The 21,831-nt window shown below is 38.7% G+C and overlaps 1 protein-coding gene across 1 annotated transcript in view; it reads left to right on the forward strand.

Moving 5' to 3' along the window:
- The first annotated feature begins 12,428 nt into the window (after nucleotides 1-12,428).
- Nucleotides 12,429-21,831, forward strand: part of LOC102817221 (myoD family inhibitor domain-containing protein-like) — a 92,890-nt gene continuing 83,487 nt past the window's right edge. The window contains exons 1-2 of the mRNA XM_006859357.1: nucleotides 12,429-12,495; nucleotides 14,882-15,004. Coding sequence (XP_006859419.1) covers nucleotides 12,429-12,495; nucleotides 14,882-15,004 — 190 coding nt within the window. The remainder of the gene's footprint in view (nucleotides 12,496-14,881; nucleotides 15,005-21,831) is intronic.

The following is a 21,831-nucleotide window of genomic DNA, read 5'->3' on the forward strand; positions in this document are numbered from 1 at the left end:
TGAGTTTGTGCTTTCACTTTGGATGAAGAGACCTCAAAGAGTTCATCTAACTCCAAAATCTATGAACCTATGTGTGCTGATAATTGACTGAGCATCATTGAACTTTTATTTGAAGGGCGTTTTTTTGTGCTTTTGGGTTGTTGTTTGTTGTTGTTGGGTGCCATTGACTCAGAGCTACTCTTTGCACAACACAACCAAGCACTGTCCAGTCCTGTACCATCCTCACAATTGTTGTTACACCCGAGCCTGTTTCTGCTGACATTGTGCCAATCTGTCTTCAGGTTCTTAGAAGAAGGAATTACATGTAGGTTTAGATGTAAAATGTGAAAGAAATTAAGAATACATAGATTAGTGTGTCCTGGTCCCCTGTACCATCTTGCTGGCATCTAACACTCTTACTGCTCCCCCCAACACTTATTAATTGTTGTTGTTGTTAAGTGCTTTCAAGTCAGTTCTGACTCATAATGATCCTGTATAGGGTGTCTTAGGATCGTCTAGTGTGTTCAAACTGCCATCCTTGTGGTGTAAACCAACCTTGTGGTCTAATGCTTACCCTGCAGCACCCCACTAAGACTTAAGTAGATGGTGGTGATGGTGGTTAGGTGCCGTGGAGTTGGTTCTGACTCATAGCACCCTGTAAATCTTTATAGGAGCAAGAAGCCTTTCTCCCACAGACCCTCTGGTAGTCTCGAGCTGCTGACCAGACTTGTAACTACCAGAGCTCCTTTTTTAAGTAGATAGAAAGTGTTAAATTCTTCCTCTTTTTTCCACTCATTTAGAGCCATGATATAGTGAGAGATATTTTAAACTGTTGCTGCATCTACTTTTTCCATTTTGCTTATTCATGTAAATTTGTCATTGTTTTCCCTATTGCAGTGGGTACAACCACTCTTTTCTACCAACTCCTCGCTACCTACTTCCAAGCTGTAAACGGATTGAGTCAGTGCCTTTTTAAATTTTTTGGAATAAAAACACAGCATCAGCTTCTATATGCAGAAGAAGCCCATTGAAGAAATATGCTGAGATTTTGCTCAGAAGCCTTATTATTTTCAAAATACTGATTATAACAGTGAATTTATTAAACAATTATTCATCCAATTAATTCAACAAAAATATTCTCTCTGTAGTTACTAAATAATGGCTTTCTCTTATTTACAAAATTAGGAAGTTTTATGGTTATGCTCATCCATCTGTCAAAACTACCTTGGTTACCTCAGTATGTTTTTCTGCCAGTGAGATTTTAATCCATTTTAGAATGTTAGGAAAAGCAGGTAGGGTTTTGCAATGTTCCTTAAAGGTCATTAGGCTTGAAGTTGTTTTTTTGGATCAGTGAAGAAGTAAAATTTCAAAGCCTTAGGTCTTCCTGAAAGATAGCTTATCTTTAGTTTTTTAAAGGTTACATTTGGGAAGCATTTGTAGACTTTCCACAGTGTTCTGAGCCTCTGGGAAAATACAGACCTAGTATTTTTACTGACGTTTACTGAAGTTTAGTCTCAGATTACTTGAGATTTCATCAGTTTATAAACCTGAATACACATTGTTGTTAAGTGCTGTCAAGTCGGTTCCAATTTATAGTGACCCTGTGTAGGGTTTCCGAGCCTATAAATCTTTGCAGGAGCAGAAAGCCTTATCTTTCTCCTGTAAATACACTTAAATCATCTATAAAGCTGCTGGTATTTGTATGGAAAAGAAAAAATGAAATTGTTCACAGTTAATTTCTTTACAGATAAAGTGGATATAAATATACATTGCATAGTAGTAAGAATAAACAAATGAAGCCATTTATAAATGACGTATCATTGAGGATCATCACATAGTTAATTGTAGTATCTGGGGCCAAATTAGAAAAGCCCTTACATTGAAGCAGAAAAAGAGCTACCTGTACTCCTTCCTACAAGGATATAAATATATTTACACTGATGACGTTTTTATAAAGATTTTCTGCCAAGTATCATTAGTTTTTCATGAAGTAAAGCAAATAAAGTATGGATAAAAATTAGAAAATATTTTTGATGATTATTTTGTGTGTTTAAACATTACTTCTGCTCAGTTCAGTAGAATATTTCAATTGTCTTGTAAGAGTACATTGAAAAAAAAAGATTAAAGAAGAATATTGAAAATATTAGTAGCTTTTTATTAAATGCCATTGAATAAGTTTCCACTCATAGCAAACTTGTATAGGATTTTCAGGAAAACAACTGATGGGTTTGAACCATTGACCTTTTGGTTAGCTTGTTGTTGTTAAATGCTGTCATGTTGGTTCTGAATCATAATAACCCTGTATAGGGTTTCCGAAGAGCAGCTGGTGGATTTTAACCACTGACCTTTTGGTTAGCAGTCCAGTGCTTATCCTACAATGCCAAATCAAGATGCATTAAGAGATCCACATTTAGGAAAAATAAAAAAATGTACAGCTATAGACTATAGAGTCAAATTTATTCAGTTTTGTGTGTAACTTTGAGTCAAAATAGAGAATTTTTATTTGTTAAATGATATGCATTGCCTGTGAGGATAAGAATAGTATCCAGCTTCTCAGAGGAAGTAGAACTTATTGGATGGAAACTCATTTATGCATGCCTGTTTATTCATGTTGAGATTACTGAATGGATTCTCAACAGTGTTCCAGTAAGTTTAATAGTAGGCTTTTGAAAGGTGCTTCTTGTAATAACCCTTGTTGTTAAGTGCTTTGGAGTCGTTTCCGAATCATAGCAATCCTGAAAGGGGTTTCCGAGGAGTGGCTGGTGAATATGAACTGCTGACCTTGCGGTTCAAACTGACCTTGTGGTCCAGTGCATTATCTCATAGCACCACACCAGGACTTAATGTAGTAATAATGTTGTTGTTATGTGCCATGGAGTTGGTTCCAACTCACAGTGACCATGTACAGGGTTTCCAAGGCTATAAATCTTTACGGGAACAGAAAGCCTCATCTTTCTCCCATGGAGCAGCTGGTAGTTTTGAACTGCTGACCCTGAGATTAGCAGCCTGATTCATAACCACTATGCTACCAGAGCTCCTTGTAATAATAGCTGGTGTAAATGAACTCTTATTACATACCTGATACTGGGCCTTCTAGGCCTTTCATTTATTTCTTCGGCTATCTTAGGAAGTAGGTCCAACTGTTTTTCTTATTTTAGAGATGAAGAATCCTACAGATGAACCAACTTGCCCAGCATCCACATAGTAAACTGTGACGCCAGGCACAGTGATGTCCCATCTTGTGCTCTTAGTGAAGTCTTCACTTCTCTAGTGCAAAGTCAATCTAGAGCTATCATTCTGTCATGAAGACCCTAATGAGATTCTTTTTATTCATCAGGGAGGACTCATATATCTGGCCTTTTGGATGGATAAAGAAGGCAAGCAATATAGTCTCTATTTCTTAGGAAGCCATGGCATGAACAGAATGTTAAAAGTTTTTTTTTTTTTTTTTTTAATTAATTTAGCTAATGTCCCTACCTCTGTAGTACCTTTGATGGGCACAATTCATCTTATAGCCATATTCTGAGGTTCTTCTGGTCCTATTATTTGTTAAAATCTTCCAATAGTATAATAATGTACTTGTTTGACTACAAAATAACACAGAATGGTTCTTCTTTAATAGTTTGATTGGTTATCTTGTCCAGAAGTTTAAGCTTATTATTTCTGCTTACCAAGGACAGAACAAACGCTAGTTGCTATAGATTACCTGATGGCAAATTAATTTTCAGAAGAAAGAATAATTTAGTGATAAACCAGACTGACAAAGATTATAATGTCTATTGCCTTGTGAAGTTGTTGCCATTGTGAAGTGCTGTCAAGTCGATTCCGACCCATAGTGACCCTGTATAGGGTTTCTGAGGCTGTAAATCTCTACAGGAGCAGAAAGCCTCATCTTTCTCCCGCAAAACAGCTGGTAGTTTCAAACTGCTGACCTTGAGGTTGGCAGCCCGATTTGTAACCACTACTCTACCAGAGCTCCTTGTGAGGTACCACTCCTTAAATTTTTTTGGAGAAGGACTGAGGGATTTCCACAGTGGGTGGGACATGGAATTAACTGAGCTGGAGAGCCTTTCCTACATTGTATTCTCTCATCCATTTTCCAAATGAGTATGTATCATTGAGATCCACTTAGTTTTATCATCAGTAAAACTGAGCTTATGTTTCCTTACTTATTCCAGCGTTGATACTTCTGAATATTAAACAAATATCGTAATTTAAAAGGCTTTGAAACTGGTCATACTATAATCACAAAAGTTCATTGATTTATTTTCTCACCAGTGAGAAGTATATTCATTTTTTAAAAAAACTTATTAACAAGCACAATGCTGCTGAGCAGCTGTTATGTGTCCTATATAATATTTTACCTATATTATGATCCAATTTGTCTACTTTTTAAAGCTCCTAGATTTTCTTTCTTATTACTCTCCATTCAATTATTTTATTCTCCAACTGTGTGGGTAAGTGAAAGTCTTAAAGTTTTAGAGCATACCAACTATTAAGTGGAAATTGTATTTACGGGAATCTTTCCCACTCACAGTCAGCAAGAACAATTGAGATTGGATAGAGATGGCTTCTCTCCATTCAGGCCCTTAGAAAAATAGCAAAAAAAACCCACAAAGGGCATTGATCCTGTAAGATAGATAGTCATTTTTGAGTAGGACATATTGTATTTAAATTGATCATTAGAAGCCATACTTACTTCTTTTGACTCTTGCTTAATTCATGTTCATTGCTTTGAGAATTAACTCAAAATCAGTGCCTTTCAAAAGCTTTTCTACAATTTCCACTCTTCCATTCTAAACACCCCTCCTCCTGTGTGTGAGGCTTTGGCTCTATTTGGCTCTATTGTTTAGCCTTTGTGCCAAGTCAGATCAGAATATGAGGCCTCTGCAGTCCTCCAGCTCAGCCCTTTCATTTCCCAATGAGGAGAGTGAGGCTCAGCCAAGGTCACGCAGCTGGTCAGCTTTTCTGCCAGGACCCTGACCCGGGGCTGTTTCCATTACTGCCTGTTTTGTAGCTGTTTGGTTGTTTCATATGTCTGTGTTTTGGCCTCTTCAGTTAGAGGATTTATTGTCCAGGGCTGAATCTTTTTTTCCTCAAATAATGATTTTTCTGTATTTCTGGGTGCAGAGTAGACACACTAAAATACCTTGGCAGTGGGGGACAGTGGTTGGTAGGTGACTATATTTTGATACAGTACTATTTTTTCTAGTGCCTTCAATTTATTATTCAATATCTAATACTTATTTCTTGTATCCTATCTGTTAGTAGGATTAAGGAGCCCTGGCAACACAATGGTTAAAGTTTTCACCTTTTAATAAAAATGTCAGAGGTTCAAAACCACCAGTAGCACCCTAGGAGAAAAGATCCGGTGATCTACTCCCATAAAGATTGTTGTGGTTAAGTGCTGTGAGTGAGTTCTGACTCATAGAGATCCTGTATAGGGTTTCCAAGGAATGGCTGGTGGGTTTGAACCGTCAACCTTGTGGTTAACAGTTCAGTGCTTATCCTACAGTGCCACACCAGGAGTCCCCATAAAGATTGGTGATGGTGGTGGTTATGTGCCATGTAGTCAGTTCTGATAGAGACCCTGCATAGGGTGTCCGAGGCTGTAAATCTTTATGGGAGCAGAAAGCCTCCTCTTTCTCCTGTGGCACCACTGGTAATTTTGAACTGCTGACCTTGAGGTTAGTAGCATGACTCGTAACCACTATGCTACCAGAGCCTGGGAAACCTTAGCCCTACTTGACAGCACCCAACAACAACAATTAGACTAATTCACATTGTTGTTGTTGTCAGGTGCCATCGAGTCGGAACTGACTCATAGCGACCCCATGCACAGCAGAACAAAACAATGTCCGATCCTGGGCCATCCTCACCACCACTGCCACACTTGAGTCCATCAATGCTGCCACCTGGCCAATCCATCTCATTGGAGGTCTTCCTCTCTTTCTCCGACCCTCCATCTTACCAAGCATGATAAGCATGATATCCTTCTCCAGCGACTGTTCCCTCCTGACAATATGTCCAAAGTATGAGAGACGGAGCTTAGCCATCTTGGTCTTTAAGGAGCACTCTGGCTGAACTTCTTCCAAAACAGATCTATTGGTTCTTTTGGCAGCCCATGGCACTTTTAGTATTCTCCTCCAACACCACAATTCAAAGGCTTCAATTCTTTTGCAATTTTCCTTATTCACTGTCCAGCTTTCGCATCCATATGAGGTTATTGAAAATACCATGGCTTGGGTCAGGCGCACCTTAGTTCTCAAGCTGACATCTTTGCTCTTCAACACTTTAAAAAGTTCCTGTGCAGCAGATTTGCCTAATGCAATACGTCATCTGATCTCTTGACTGCTGCTTCTGCAAATGTTGATAGTTGATCCAAGAAGAATGAAGACCTTGACAACTTCATTCTTTTCTCCGTTGTATTCTCTTAGTTGTCCTGACATGAAGATAGAACTAAATACTGCTGTACATAAGTTAATTAAATAAAACTTTATTTTTGGATTGCCTGGAATACTGCGATATGGTAATGAGTTGTTGTTGTTGTTAGGTGCCATCGAGTCGATACCGACCCATAGGTACCTTATGCACAACAGAATGAAACACTGCCTGATCCTGGGCCAACCTCACTACGGTTGCCACGCTTGAGTCCATCGATGGTGCTGTTTGGCCAGTCCATCTCGTTGGGGTCTTCCTCTTTTTCTCTGACCCTCCACCTTACCAAACATGATATCCTTTTCCAGTGACTGGTCCCTCCTGACAATATGTCCAAAATATGAGAGATGAAGTTTGGCCATCTTGGCTTCCAAGGGGCACTCTGGCTGCACTTGTTCCAAAACAGATCTATTGGTTCTTTTGGTGGTCCATGCCACTTCCAATATTCTCCTCCAACACCATAATGCAGAAGTACCAATTCTTCTACTGTCTTCTTATTCACTGTCCAGCTTTCGCATGCATTATGAGGTTATTGAAAATACAATGGCTTGGGTCAGGCGCACCTTAGTCCTCAAGCTGACATCTTTGCTCTTCAACACTTTAAGTGGTAATGAGTATCGGAGTCTATTTGTCAATATCAAATATGCTTTTGTAAATTTTCTCTAAATAGTTTTCTGATTCAGGAGAAGAGCCAGCTAGAGTGGTAAATCCTGGTCTTATCTTATGAAGACAGAGTGCATGAACCCCAATTATGAGTGCACACCCCTCTGAGTGCCTTTATGTGTCAAGAGTTCTTCAGGTGATTCTTACCCAGAGCCAAGTTAGAGAGCAATTGAATTAGAAGAACAGCATCTTTAGAGGGCAGAGAACCCCTTTTAAGAAGAAATTTCTGAGTTGGTGAAGAGTGCATGTTGGATGTATTCATAGAAATCTCAGTGTTTGCAACACTGTCAGTCTTAAAGCTAGTAGACAGCCTCATCTTTCTTGCATGGAGTGGCTGGGGGTTTGAACCATTGACCTTTGCATTAGCTTTCCAAAGCTTTATCCACTGCACCTTCAGGGCTTCCTACATGATAACAGATATCTGAAATTAGTAACTGCTGTGGTGTCATCCTAATGAGTGGTGGCTGACCCAGACAATTGAGAATTAGAGGTAAGTTTTGTTCTGTGAGTGGACTTCATAATGCCCAATTACAGTTGTCTACCTAATAAATTCCATTCTCTCTTTAGTGCATTCCTTCAGCATTATATGTAACTGCCATAAGAGTATTCCATTGAGCTAAGTAAATATTAAAAGAAATGTTAATAAAACAAAATACATCTATTTGAAAATCTTGGAATAGTCATGTGGTCCCTGAAATTGAATTCATAGCAGTGGAAAATTGGTAAAAGTTAAACACTTTTATTGGAGCTTTAGCTGAGCCTTGCTTTGGGTTAAGTACACATGGATCATACCAAAAGCCTGACACTTTTGAGCAAAGGCATTGAATTATTAAAGGAGGCAAATTTAGATACCTGACAATTGTAGTTTAATAGTAATTGTTGTTGTTATTAAGTGCCGTCGAGTCGATTCCAACTCATAGTGACTCTGTATAGGGTTTTAAAGGAGCAGCTGGTTTGAACTGCTGACTCTGTAATCCAGTGCTTGTCATAGAGCACCACACCAGGAGTCCATAGTGGATGTCAGGTGACACTCTGAAACTTGCTTTTAAACCTGTTATTGTTGTTGTTAAGTGCCATTGAGTCCGCTCTGACTCATCGTGACCCTGTATAGGGTTTCCAAGGAGTGGCTGGTGAGTTTGAACCACCAACCTTGAGGTACAAACTGACCTTGCAGTCCAGTGCTTTATCCTAAAGTGACACACCAGGACTCCACTAATAGTAATTACATATTATTTATTGAATATAGTGAGACAGAGAATGATACTTTGTTTTGTTATATTTTAAATTTAGGAAGAACACTGCTGTTGTGCGCCATCAAGTTGATTTTGAATCACAGTTACGCTGTGGGACAGAGTAGAACTCTGCACCATACGCTTTCCTAGGCTGTACCCTTTATGGTGGAGTACTGGTGTGGCGCTGTGGGCTAATGTGGTTCAAGCTCACCAGCAGCTCCTCGGATAACCGTATACAGGGTCGCTATGGGTCGGAACTGACTCAACGGCGCGTAACAACAACAGCAAATCTTTATGGTAACAGATCAATAAGCCTTTTCTCCCTTGGAGCAGCTGGTGAGTTCAAAATGAAAACCTTCAGCTAGCATCCCAGCACTTAATCATTGTGCCACTAAGGTGTACTGTAATTGTTCGGTGCCCTCAAGTCAGTGCCGACTCACAGTGACTATGTAGGGTTTCCACGGCTGTAAATCTTTATGGGAGCAAAAGACCTCAGCTTTCTGCCAAAGAACATCTGGTGAGTTTGAACTGACAATTTGAGATTAGTAGTCCAACGCTTCTCCTACAGCTTCACCAAAGCTGAATCAAAGCATTAGGGACCATCTAATTTTCAAATTTTACAGGTAAGAAAACTTTAACAATAGCAGAATGTGATGAAATCATCCCTTATTCAAAATTCAGAACAAGAAGATCACTATTTCCCTCCCAGTAGTGACTCACATGGAGTACTGGTGTGGCGCTATAGGATAAGCCCTGGATTGCTAACCATAGGTCGAAGGTTCAAACCTACCAGTTGCTCCTCAGAGACCCTATACAGGGTTGCTATGAGTTGGGGCCGACTCAGTGGCACTTAACAACAAAAGTGAGTCACATGATTTTAAATCCCTGTGTCTATGTACCTCATGGCATTTTAATTTATTCATTGGAGAGCTGAGAGGGTCTATGTTTGGCACTCAAGAACTGGACGTAATTCAAATGTGAGTCAAGTGTGTCTAGAGGCTTTATTCACACCTAGTTTCTTTTAGTCAGCAAGCTTCCTAATGCCCTGGTTTCATGAATTTATTTTAATGGAATTAAACTTGAACAGCTCAAAGTCATAGTATTAATTTCATTCGGCTTCAATTAAAGTAAGGAGACCTGATGGTGTCGTGGTGAAAGCACTTAGCTACTTACCCAGAGGTTAGTGGTTTGAGCCTACCATCTGCTTTCTGGGAGAAAGATGTGGCAATCTGCTTCTGTAAACCTTGCAAACAGCATGGGACAGTTGTACTGTGTCATTCATGATTGCTATGAGTCAGAATCAATGACAGTCACAGTGACTCAGCAGCAGTGAGTTTGGGTTTGGTTTGGACCATTAGTGTGACTAGCTGAATCAAGCGTATTAGCTTGACAGCTGGCAGCAGTAAGCTGCATGAACAATAACAGGTATACAGGATTCTGCTGATGGACTAGTTCATGTGCACTGATGGGTTTGGATAAAAATGTCTTCTGTTGATAAGCTGGTACGGCGCTGTGGGTTAATGTGCTGGACTCCAAGGTCGGCGGCTCAAGCTCACCATTCGCTCCTTGGAAACCCTATACACGATCGCTATAGATTGGAACTGAACCGACAATGTTTAACAACATCAACAATTGATAAACTCAGGAAAATCATGAATTGTTTTAAACATTTCTGGAGTTGTTTTCAAAAATGAGATTTTAATGGAAGCTAAGGAACTCTGGTAGCGTAGTGGTTACGAATCGAGCTGCTAACCTCAGGGTCAGCAGTCCGAAACTACCAGCTGTTCTGTGGGAGAAAGATGAGGCTTTCTGCTCCTGTAAAGATTTACAGCCTTGGAAACCCTGTGCAGGGTCACTGTGAGTCGGAACTGACTCCACGGCACATAACAACAACAAGAAGTACATTTTGTGAAGATTATATTTTCCTTATGAAAATGCTGAGTAAATGTTACATAATGTTAGAACATACTGATTTTAGCATGCCTCTAATTTATATTTTACGGCTATTTATTTTCTCTGTAGAAATAGAGTTGTAGACCCTATTTGTTTTCAGAGACCTTAGGTTCTGGTCCTCATCCTAAGTGAGTGTCCATCTGTTTTCATGTGTTGAAATGTGTTTTATGGCAACAGTTTTCAGTTGTTTTGAAATCCCCATGGTCCACGATAAGTTTTTGCAAGGGCCGAGATATTTTTTTTTCTACTGGAAGTGTCAACACAGTTGACTCCCAGCTTCTGTTTGACTCTTTCCTCTCCTTGCCGCCATGGCCTGACATCATTACGCTTTGATGGCTTCTCTAACGCCTTTCTGCTTGTATTGACTCTCCTTGGTACTCTTCTTTTTAGCATACTCAGTTTTTGGTCAGCTCATCAAATAGGACAGTTTCAGCCATCAACTTTAAAGAGACTGTGTCTAGCTATGACTTTTTTTTTTTCAGACTTGCAAATTCAAATCTCTGACCCTGAACTCATTTACTAGACTGTACACTCCATGAAGGTCTTGACTGGATCTTATAATTCATTCGATCCCTATCACATATGGCTAAATGCCTAAATATCTACTAGGTAAAATTGTTGTTGTTGTAAAGTGCCGTTGAGTCAATTCTGACCCATAGCAATCCTCTATAGGGTTTCCGAGGAGCAGCTGGTGAGCTTGAACTGCTGACCCTGCAATTCAGGTGGTTTTGCAGTCTGGCGCATTAACCCATGCCAGGACTCCAGGTACAATTATATATATATATATATATATATATATTATATATGTTTTTTTTTTTTCCTAAATAAATTATTCTCCCAAACTTCAGGTTTTCTAATTAAATCTGGACTAAGAGAACTCACACCGAAAACCTTACCTCTTGCTGTTAATCAATTTTGACTTCTAGACACCTTATGGAGTACTGGTGTGTTTCTGTAGGTTAGTCACTGGACTGCTAACTGCAAGGTTGGTAGTTCAAACCCACCAGCTGCTCCTTGGAATCCCTATATCGTGCCACAATGAGTTGGAACCAACTTCATGGCACTTAGAAACAACAGGGACCCAATAGGACAGAGTAGATCTGCCCTACAGGCTGTAAATCTTTAAGGAAACAGATAGTCACATCTTTCTCCTTTTGAGTGGCTGGTGGGTTCAAACTGGTGGCTTTTCAGAGACAGTAGCCAGACATGTAATCCTTGCACCACCAGGACGTGCGCCTTTAAGCGAACTCAGTCAGCCTCATTTCCAACTTCTCTGATTATCTGTGCAGAACTCTAGTGAGTTTCTTACATTGGCTTTCCTTTTCATCTTGCTATGGTGTGGGTCTTTGGGATAAAGCACTGGACTGCAAAGTAGGCTTGAACCACAATGCTGGCAGTTCAAACTAACCAGGGTTGCTATGAGTTGAAACTGATTTGAAGGCACTCAAGAACAGCATCCAGTTGATTAAGTTCTCATCAGCTTTGATCTAGACTACAGCAGTTCTTTTTTAGTCTCCTTTATTCTGGTTGCCCTCATAAGGTCTAGCCATACTTTAGTGATTCTTAGAGATGTAAATACAGGAGAACCACCTGAACAAATCTTATCCTCACTTCCTTCCTTCCATTCCCAGCAAACTGAAATCAAACCTCTGGTAGAGAGTCCTAGGAATCTGCGTAAAGTGTTGGTTCTGATTTCATGGTTCATGTTTCAGGGGCAATTTTGGATTAGTTATCTTGCTTTTGAACTAGGTTTAGATTGCACATTTTGGCATTCAAATATCTGCACACTTGATTCTAGATCAAACTTTTTGCAGTTTTATCTCTTAATGTTGATGTTGAAGTAGTTCATAGTCCCAAGAGTGGATCCTCTCTGCCCAGGTGTCTGTACTGGGGTATATGCATGCTGTTTGTTCTTCTACCTGGGATGGTCTTCCTTCAATCTCTAATTTTTAAAATTCTACTAATTTTTCAAAGACACTCGAACATGCACATTTTCTATCATGCTTTTCTTGATCTCTGAATCCTAATTACTTTGTTGTTTGTTTTTAATTCATTTAAACCTGTTTAAAACTCTGGACCTTTCATAAAATGTTTTTGCTTGTGTTATAGTGTTTTAGGTTGAGTAGTGTATACGAGCAAAACCAGTGAAATGTAGCAAGGGAGATGCTGGTATTTAAGGAAAAGGCTCATGCAGTTGTGGCGGCTGGCAAGACCCAAATCTGTGGGTCAGGTATTAGGTTAGCAGCTTCTCTGGACTGATGAACTCAAAATCAGCAAGTCAGAGGGCAGGCTGCTTTCTCATTTCCCAGGAACCAAAGGTCAGATGATGACAAGTTGGATACAAGATCCAGAGCAAGCAGAAAAATTCTAGGTCAGTCTTAACTCGAATGGCCAAACAGAGAGTCATGACCTCTCAGTTCATTCCCAGACTTGAGGCAGTTTACAGAACCCAGCTTAAGACCAGCTTAGTACCAGGAGTGGTTATAAAGGAACAGAATTGTAAGAGTAAGTTTTCTGAAGTCTGGCTAGTTTTAAAGGCACTGGTAACTCTGCTTTATGTAGTAAAGATGGCACTACTAATGTGTGACTTGAGGTCGCAGTAGAAATACACAAACTATCACCATCACTTGATCAAATATTTGTGGAAATCAGTGTGATTCCATAGCTGATGCTTTTCCGTAATTTTGTCAGATTGAGAAGTATGAGCTTTAGTCAAAAAGAATTGATACAAAATCAGAGCACCTCCCTTATACAAAAATATCAACAAGAGAAGCTATTGTTTCTTGACATAGCCATCATCTAGGATTACATACTTTTGAAGGAACTGTTTCCATTTCTCTAACCCTTCCTTGAAGAATACTTAGCATTATCTGTGTATTGCACTTCCCCCCACCCCAAGTTAATATGTGTGTGCCCTCTAGCCAGTGAACTACTCTCCCTTCTCTCCCAAACATGGTACCCATCAAAGAAAGTTTGTTTTAGTATGAAAACCTTTTCTTGAGGTTTTACAATAGTGATCTCATACAATATTTATCGTTTTGTGATTGACTTAGCCCTCAGTTTACAGAACCCAGCCTAAGACATTTGGTATCAGTAGTGGTTATTAGAAGAACAAAATTGTAAGGCTCAGTTTTCTGAATAACATCTGAAGGGATAAAATCTGAACAAAAGAAATATGAAGGGGTAAAAATCAGGACTTTAGGGTGAATGAGGAAAGGTTCCCAACACAATTTTCATAAGATAGCCCTTGAGACCCTTGAAAAATGAACAGGTGCATTGTTGTGATGGAAACAATTCCTCAGTACATCTTCAGAATAAAGGCCTGTGATTGTCCAGTGTCCTTCTAGAAAATCTTATCAAGATTACCCCATTGGAGTTGAAAAAAACTGTCACCATGACCTTCTGAGTTGACCTCTCGACCTTGAGTTTAACTGGCCTTGGAAGCCTCTGTTTTAAGTGCACCATTTTTTTCCTGAGGGTACCCTAAGGAGACTAAGACAAGTATATTATTGAGAGAGCTTTTGTCTGCAGCCATTCAGTATTCTCTGAGATGTATTTAATCACGTTTTGTTTGGAATAAACCAGCACATGTATGAACTGAAATGCTAGTATCAGTACTTTTTTGAAAATCTTTTCATAAGGAAGCTCATTCATTAGTTGATGCTTTCGCTAGACCAAGTGGTAAACCAAACGTCAGATAATGATGAGTCAGTTGGAAGATCCAGAGCAAACAGAGACAGATCCAGTGAGTGGCAGCCTGACTCCAGTCAGCAGAATCGACTTAGGGCCCCTCAATCAATTCTCAGATTTGAGCTAATGTACAGAACCCAGCTTAAGGCAGAAAGCTTGCATTTTGCTTGACTTAGTATATACTCTGTGAGGAGCTCTGGTAGTTTAGGGGTTATGGTTGGATGCTAATCTCAAGGTCAGCAGTTTGAAACTACCAGCAGTTTCTCAGGAGAAAGATGAGACTTTCTGCTCTTGTAAATATTTACAGCCTCGGAAACCCTGTACAGGGTAGCTATGAGTCTGAACCAACTCCACGACACACAGCCACCACCAGTATACTCCCTATAAAAGTATTTCCATATGTATTAGGTTTTCTCCTGAGAAGTCATAACTCTCTGACTGTGAGCCATGAGTAATACAGTCCTTGACTTTTCCCCAAACTTCTATAGAGATTTCCATACTGCCTCATTACTCAGTGTGTCCTCAGTCTGCTGCAGTCTGCCTTTCATCTCCACCAGTTGCTCCTTTTGTGCTTTTCCTCCATTACCTTTGACAGCTGTTGAGTCTGTCACTTTTGTCCTTGATGAAACTCTGCACACCTTTCTATCATGACACATAAAAGAATTTTAATAGATGATGTGAACAGTCAATATCTCTGCTTCTTTAGTGCTTGGCACATAATAGGTGCTCAATAAATGTCTGTTATTCAGTCAATAAAGTATGCAACAGCCAGTAGCAGTGTCTCTCCCATTTTTTTTTTTTTTCCTTCCTATTTTTAATTGATGTCTCACTTAGAAACATTTAGGAAAAGCTCTAAACTAAAAAACATATAGAAAAAAATGCAAAATTTAATGTCATTAATATGTCCTTTTTTATTTTTAATTCAGAAAAATGTGATAAAGAAAATGCTGAGAAAGAGATAAGTCAAGCTACCAATAGTTGCTTCACACATGGAGAGATGCAGGACCAGTCCATTTGGGGAAATCATTCAGATAATCAACTCATCAGAAGTAAGTATTTTTAAAGAAAATTGGAATGCTTTGGGGATTTGTTAATAAAAATTTGTTGTCAGTTGTCACATATAATTCTGCTGTACCATAAATCAACAATTTATCAGACCTTTTTTTTTTATCGTTTTAAAATAATAGAGTTAAACTAGAATATAAATAATATTGTGTGTCAGCATTATCTTTTCTTTAGTAAGGACTAGCTGACCTGCAAATCTCTTAAGTCTTTTTTATTTTCAAGAAATGATTTTCTTCCCCTTTATCCTTCTTGCCTGACTGACAATGTAAGATCTAACTGAACATAATTTTAGAGAATTTATTTTTACATTATTTCATATGTTATATTTTGCATAAGTTCTTTTCAGTGTTGATTTCATCTACATTCAACTTTTTTCAGTAAGTTGTACTCTTTTTTTTTTCTTTCTTCTAAGATCCCAAGTGGATTGTTTTTAACCCCTTTTAAATTCTTTTAGCTAGTTTACAACTTGTAGACAGGAGACGAAGAGCATGCTTGCTGCCAGGCATTTCCACTCATTTTAATGACTCTTTTGACATAATTAACAGCTAAACCTTGAATGTGGTTTTCTTGTCGTTTTGACATATTACAGTAATTTTGACGTGTTGACTGTGGATATTTTTAGGCAAGATGCTTGTTTTGAGCAAGGTGAGACTTATACTTGACCAAATATATATATTTTTTGTCTATATATTAAACATATTTAAAGTAAGTATGAGAACCATGCTGTTTGGATGTAATTTATTCTTGTTAGGTGCTGTCATAGTGATTCCCTCTCATAGTGACCCTATGTACACAGAACAAAACCCTGCTCCATGCTAATAATTGTTGCTGTGACTGTGTCTGTTTATTTAACTGAGGGTCTTCCCCTTTAATACTAACTCTCTACTTCATCAACCGTGGTGTTTTTCTTCAGGGACTGGTGCGTCCTGATAACATGTCCCAAATACGTGAGACAAAGTCATGTTTTTCTTATCGGAGCTCTGGTAGCATAGTGGTTACGAATCGGGCTGCTAACCTCAGGGTTCGCAGTTCGAAACTGCCAGCTATTCCGCAGGAGAAAGATAAGTCTTTCTGCTCCCATAAAGATGTACAGCCTCGGAAACCCTGTGCAGGGTCGCTATGAGTCGGAACTGACTCCACGGCACATAACTACCACCACTAAGTAGCATTCTGGCTGAACTTTCTTCAAGACACATTTTTTTGAAAAGAACAAATTCATTTGGCAGTCCATGATTTGTGTAGTTCACCAACACCAAGAAAGTGACACGGCACAGGAGGCATTTACTCATCTCTGCCAAGAAATTTGGAAGACAACTATCTGGCCGACTAATTGGAAGAAATCGGTATTTGTGCCCATTCCAAAGAGAGGTGACCCAACAGAATGCGGAAATCATCGGTCAATCTCTTTAATATCCTATGCGAGTAAAGTTTTACTAAAGGTAGTACAGAAACGGCTGCAGGCATACATTGATAGAGAACTTCCAGAGGGTCAAGATGGATTCAAAAGAGGCCGTGGAATGAGGGATATCATTGCTGATGTCCGATGGATCTTGGCTGAAACAGAGAATACCAGAAAGATGTTTACCTGTGCTTTATTGACTACACAAAGGCTTTCAACTGTGGATTATGACAAGCTATGGACAATTTTGCAAAGTATGAGTATTCCAGAACACTTAATTGTGCTCATGAGGAATCTGAACCTGGACCAAGAGGCAGTTGTTTGAACAGAACATGGGAACACTGAATGTTTTAAAATTAAGAAAGGTGTGAGAAAAGGTTGTATTCTTTCATCATACTTATTCAACTTGTATGCTGAGCAAATAATCCGACAAACTGGGTTCCATGAAGAAAAACGTGGTATGAGGATTGGAGGAAGACTCATTAACAACCTGCGATATGCAGATGATATAACCTTCCTTGCTGAAAGTAAAGAGGATTTAAAACATTTACTGATGAAGATAAAAGAGCACAGACTTTGGTATGGATTACTGAAGAAATGTAAAGAAAACAAAAATCCTCACCACTGGACCAATAAACAACATTCTTATCAATGGAGAAAAGATTGAAGTTGTCAAGGACTTCATTCTTCTTGCATCAACGGATCAACTGTCAACATTCACATAAGCAGCAGTCAAGAAATCAAGTGATGTATTGCATTAGGCAAATCTGCTGCACAGGACCTTTTTAAAGTGTTGAAGAGCAAAGATGTCAGGTTAAGGACTAAGGTGCGCTTGACCCAAGCCATGGTATTTTCAATAACCTCATATGCATGCGGAAGCTGGACAGTGAATAAGGAGGATTGTAAAATAATTGATGCTTTTGAGTTATGGTGTTGGAGGAGAATATTGAAAGTTCCGTGGGCTGCCAAAAGAACCAAGAGATCTGTGTTAGAAGTGCAGCCAGAGTGATCCTTGGAGGCCAAGATGACCAAACTTTGTCTCTCATACTTCGGACATATTGTCAGAAGGGACCAGTCGCTCTAGAAGGATATGATGTTTGGTAAGGTGAAGGGTCAGAGAAAAAGAGGAAGACCCCCGACAAGATGGATTGGCCAAGTGGCAGCATTGATGGACTCAAGCATGGCAGCAGTAGTGATATTAGCCCAGGATCGGGCAGTGTTTCGTTCTGTTGTGCATAGGGTCGCTGTGAGTCGGTACTGACTCAATGACACCTAACAACAACCAATTTTTCTTTGGTCATTCTTATTTGTTGTTCAGTTTTTGCATACGTATGAGGTGACTGAAAATATGATTGCTTAGGTCAGGCTTACCTTAGTCCTCAAACTGACATCTTTGCTTTTTAATACTTTAAAGAGACCTTTTCTTGCAGATTTGCCCATGCAACCTGTCATTTGATTTCTTGTCTGCTGCTTCCATAAGCATTGATTGCAGACCCAAGTATAATAAAATCCATGAAAACTTCAGGCTTTTCTCTGTTTATTGTGATACTACTTGGTAGTTGTGAGGATTTTTTTTGTTTTTAATGTTGAGGTGTAATTCATGCTGAAGGCTGTAATCTTTGGTCTTCATCAACAGATGCTTAGAGTCCTTAGCTTTAAGCAGACAAAGCTGTCTCACCTTTATATTTCAGGTTGCTACTAAGTCTTCTCCATTCCCAATGCTATATTCTTCATATATTTGAACTTCTCAGATTGTTTTCGCAGCATACAGCTTGAATAAGTGTGGTGAAAGAATATAACCCTTACGTATCGCTTTCGTGATCTTAAACCAGGCAGTATCCCTTTGTTCTGTTGACCTTTTTACAGGTTCCTTTGGAGCACATAAGGACTTGAGTTTTTTTCCTTCCGTTGTTTTTTCTTCACCTTGAGTAATGTTCAAGCTTAAGTGTGTTCTTTCTTTTTTTTTTTTCCTGACTCCAGGTCTTTGAAAAGTTAGTTTATTTTATCTAGTGATAGTTAAGTACTCCATGACAAATATCCTTTGGTTTTTTTACATGTTTTATTGTGAATTATCTGATAGTTTACATGGGAGAACATTAGTTTTACATTCATCCTATTGTATATAGTTTCATTGCCATGGTTACAGTCCCCTCCATGCATCATTAACCAACCAAAGGGTATACATTACAAGCCTGCCCCCCAGTTGTCAACACACAGCCCCTCTCCCTCTCTGGGTCTAAAGTCCCCAGCCGCTCCTTCTCCACATCATAGTCTCTGCCTCCATCTCTGGAGTCACTGCTTCTCTGGGGTAGGATCCCGCTTTCTGCATGACAGATATCCTTTTAAAAATATATGAAACTGTATCTATGGAATAGAGTCCTGGTGTGGTGCTCTACAGTAAGTACTGGACCTAAAGGTCAGTTAGAACCTCAAGGTCGGTGGGTCAATCTCACCAGCTGCTCCTCAGAAACCCTATTTAGGTCGCTATGAGTTGGAACCAACTCGATGGCATATAACAACAATGCTTAGAATACTATTCTTCAGAGTTTTATTTCATTTTTTGACAGCTTCCAGTTTTCTTTGGTTCTTAATTTTGTACATTTCATGTTCCAGTTATTCGTGGACGTTAGCAGCTGCTTCTTCTCATTTTGAGACATGCCACATCAGCAAATGTAGCTACCAGAAACTTTATTTCATTGACATCATTGTGGTTTATCCTAGTATGAGGAGGCAGTTGTACTCCAATCTGAGGGGCCATTCTCCAGGACTATATCAGACAGTACTCTGATGTTGTTTTTACTGGTCACTCTTTCAGAAGTAGAGAGCCAGGTCCTTCTTCTTAGTCTGTCTTAAGTGTGGAGGCTGCATTGAAACCTGTCCACCATGGGTGACCTTGCTGGTGTTTGGAATACCAGTGACCTAGCTTCCAGCATTGCTGACAGAGGAGTAGTGAGATGCCCTGATTGGGAAATCGTTTATTTTAGCTAGTTGTGATAGGCAACTACTCCAGGACACAGATCCTTTAAAAAGATATGAAACATAACTGTGTTTATCTACTGTCTGAAACCTGTAGGAAGAGGTGCTAGAGAAATTTTGAACAACAGAAGTATTAGGGATAAGGGTTGCCTACTTAAGCTTACCTAAAATTTCAGAATTGGCTCATTTTTATCTTGAATTTGTTGGTAAATTTTTTAAGTTTTGGAAGGATTAGGCTACATCTTAACATGATTTTATCGATAATCATAGAAGGTGGAAAAGAACTTACAGACCTTATTATGTATATTGATAACCATTTTACAGATGAAGGAATCGAGTCTGAGAGAAGGGAAGTTATTAGCAAAAGACTGCATAATTACTGGCATAATCAATACTGGATCCACCACTCTCAAAAAGGCGAGCTGCTCATTGTTTGACATTAAAGTCATTGTTGTAACAACTTTTTTGCCAATTCAGTTTTCTACTGTTGTATGACTTAACTGACAGCTATTACAGTAATCTGCTATGCAGGCCTGCCTTTAATCAATATGATCTTTCCATCACTGATCATTGGTACAAGTTCTTGTTTAGATAAGGAGCGAATGCTAGAAAGCAAATCACATCATTGAGCCCATCATGGGGAAAGTCATGCTTAGGGAAAAAAAAAAAGAAACTTAGCTAAACTCAACAGTGATATCTCTGATTTATATTCTAGATTAAGTTCCTTCTCACAGACACAAACAATTAGCAGACCAGCATGAGTCTGCAGATTTCACTTTGTATTACTGGACTGGAATATGGGACATCTGACTTTTATCTGTTAGCTATTCTTTGAAATTAAAACGTTAATAGTAGGAAGTTGGAATTTGAGCACAAAGTCTCTATTCCTTGCAGTTAAAATCCTGTGATTCTGTGAAAGGGGATTACCATGTTGTGCCAAAATAGTTAAAACAGACCTTGATTATAACATCAGTCAGATTTATTTAAGTTTCTCTCCCATACATGATGGCCGGCTACTGTGTTTCATTCTCAACCGTCAGAGCAGGCAGAGGAGCAAAATTACTTTGCAGAAAACAAGTGCTTTTTTAAAAACAAGTTAAATTACTTCATAATTTAAATCTTTTTATTTTTTATTTTTTTGGTCTGAGTGTACGTGGGTAACATAATCCAATTATTTTGAAAATTGGAATCTAATTTTCTTCCTTAGATGTCTAGCCCCTGTCACTAGCTAAAAACTAAATAATAAATTAGGAAACAAAAAAAGAAAAAGAAAAATCAACTTAACAGAAAATAAGCAATGCCAACACTGTTGACAGCAGAAAATACTGGTTTTCAAACAAAATCTGTAAAAATAAGTGTATTTAAGTTGAATTTTTTATTTTCAACTTAAATACACTTATAAATAAAAAGAACTATTTTATTTTTCTATACTTTGTTTTGTGGAAGGAAATATGAAGGAAGGAAATGAGACTCATCAATTGGTGAGAAACACTGGTTAAAAAAACAAAAAGCTTTATATAGATTTTTCCAAAGAAATGCGTTTTATTTCAGATAAACATTTATACCCAAAACATAAATTATTTGTTTTCTAGCTAAATACTCACTCACTGTTGTGAAACTTCGGTCTTGTGAGATGGTGGTGGTGTGCCATCGAGTCGGTTTCTACTCATAGTAACCATTTATAGGGTTTCCAGGGCTGTAAACCTTTACAGGAGCAGAAAGCTTCATCTTTCTCCAGCTGGTAGATTTGAACTGCTGACCTTACAGTTAACAGCCCAATGTGCAACCACTATGCTACCAGGGCTCCTTGTATAAGGGTCTTGTGAGATGTTGTCGTAGTTTATTTGTGATTTCTTAATAACCAGAGAGCTAGTGAAAGTTAGGAAAGGTTTTAGAGAGAATTTTATTTCATTTTTTGAGGTGATTGTTTTTTCTTCATTTTTTCTGATAGTCACAGAATTGTTAGCCTCTGTGTATATGCATTTCACTTAATTGATTTATTTCCCTGATTTCACACTAGGAAAATGTGAACAAGAACAAAACCTAAAATGAAAACTGTGGTATTAGTGTTTGGACAATCATGGTAAGGTGTTAAAACCTATGTTTGATTTGGTGAAACTCCTTTTAGTCGTAGAATCTTGGCAATGGATTTTAACTCAGTTTTACTCTTGATTGTCTTTACTGGTTAAACGGACAATGTCAAAGCATGCTATAAATTACACGAAGCAGTTTCTTTATTGAGGGAATAACACAATCTGTGCCCTAAAACAATAGAGTATTTGGGAACAGCTATCTAGTTTCCTACTTTTGTGCACTAAAGGAATGTAGAGAGAGAGAAAGAGGTAGAAAGATAAAAAAAATAAAACAAAACCCAGAAAGATTTACGATGGCACCCCTGACGGGGTTGCTGGGAAGTCTGACACTTGAAAGGTGGTG

This window comes from Chrysochloris asiatica, unplaced genomic scaffold, assembly GCF_000296735.1.
Source record: "Chrysochloris asiatica unplaced genomic scaffold, ChrAsi1.0 scaffold00032, whole genome shotgun sequence".
NCBI classification, from domain to species: domain Eukaryota; kingdom Metazoa; phylum Chordata; class Mammalia; order Afrosoricida; family Chrysochloridae; genus Chrysochloris; species Chrysochloris asiatica.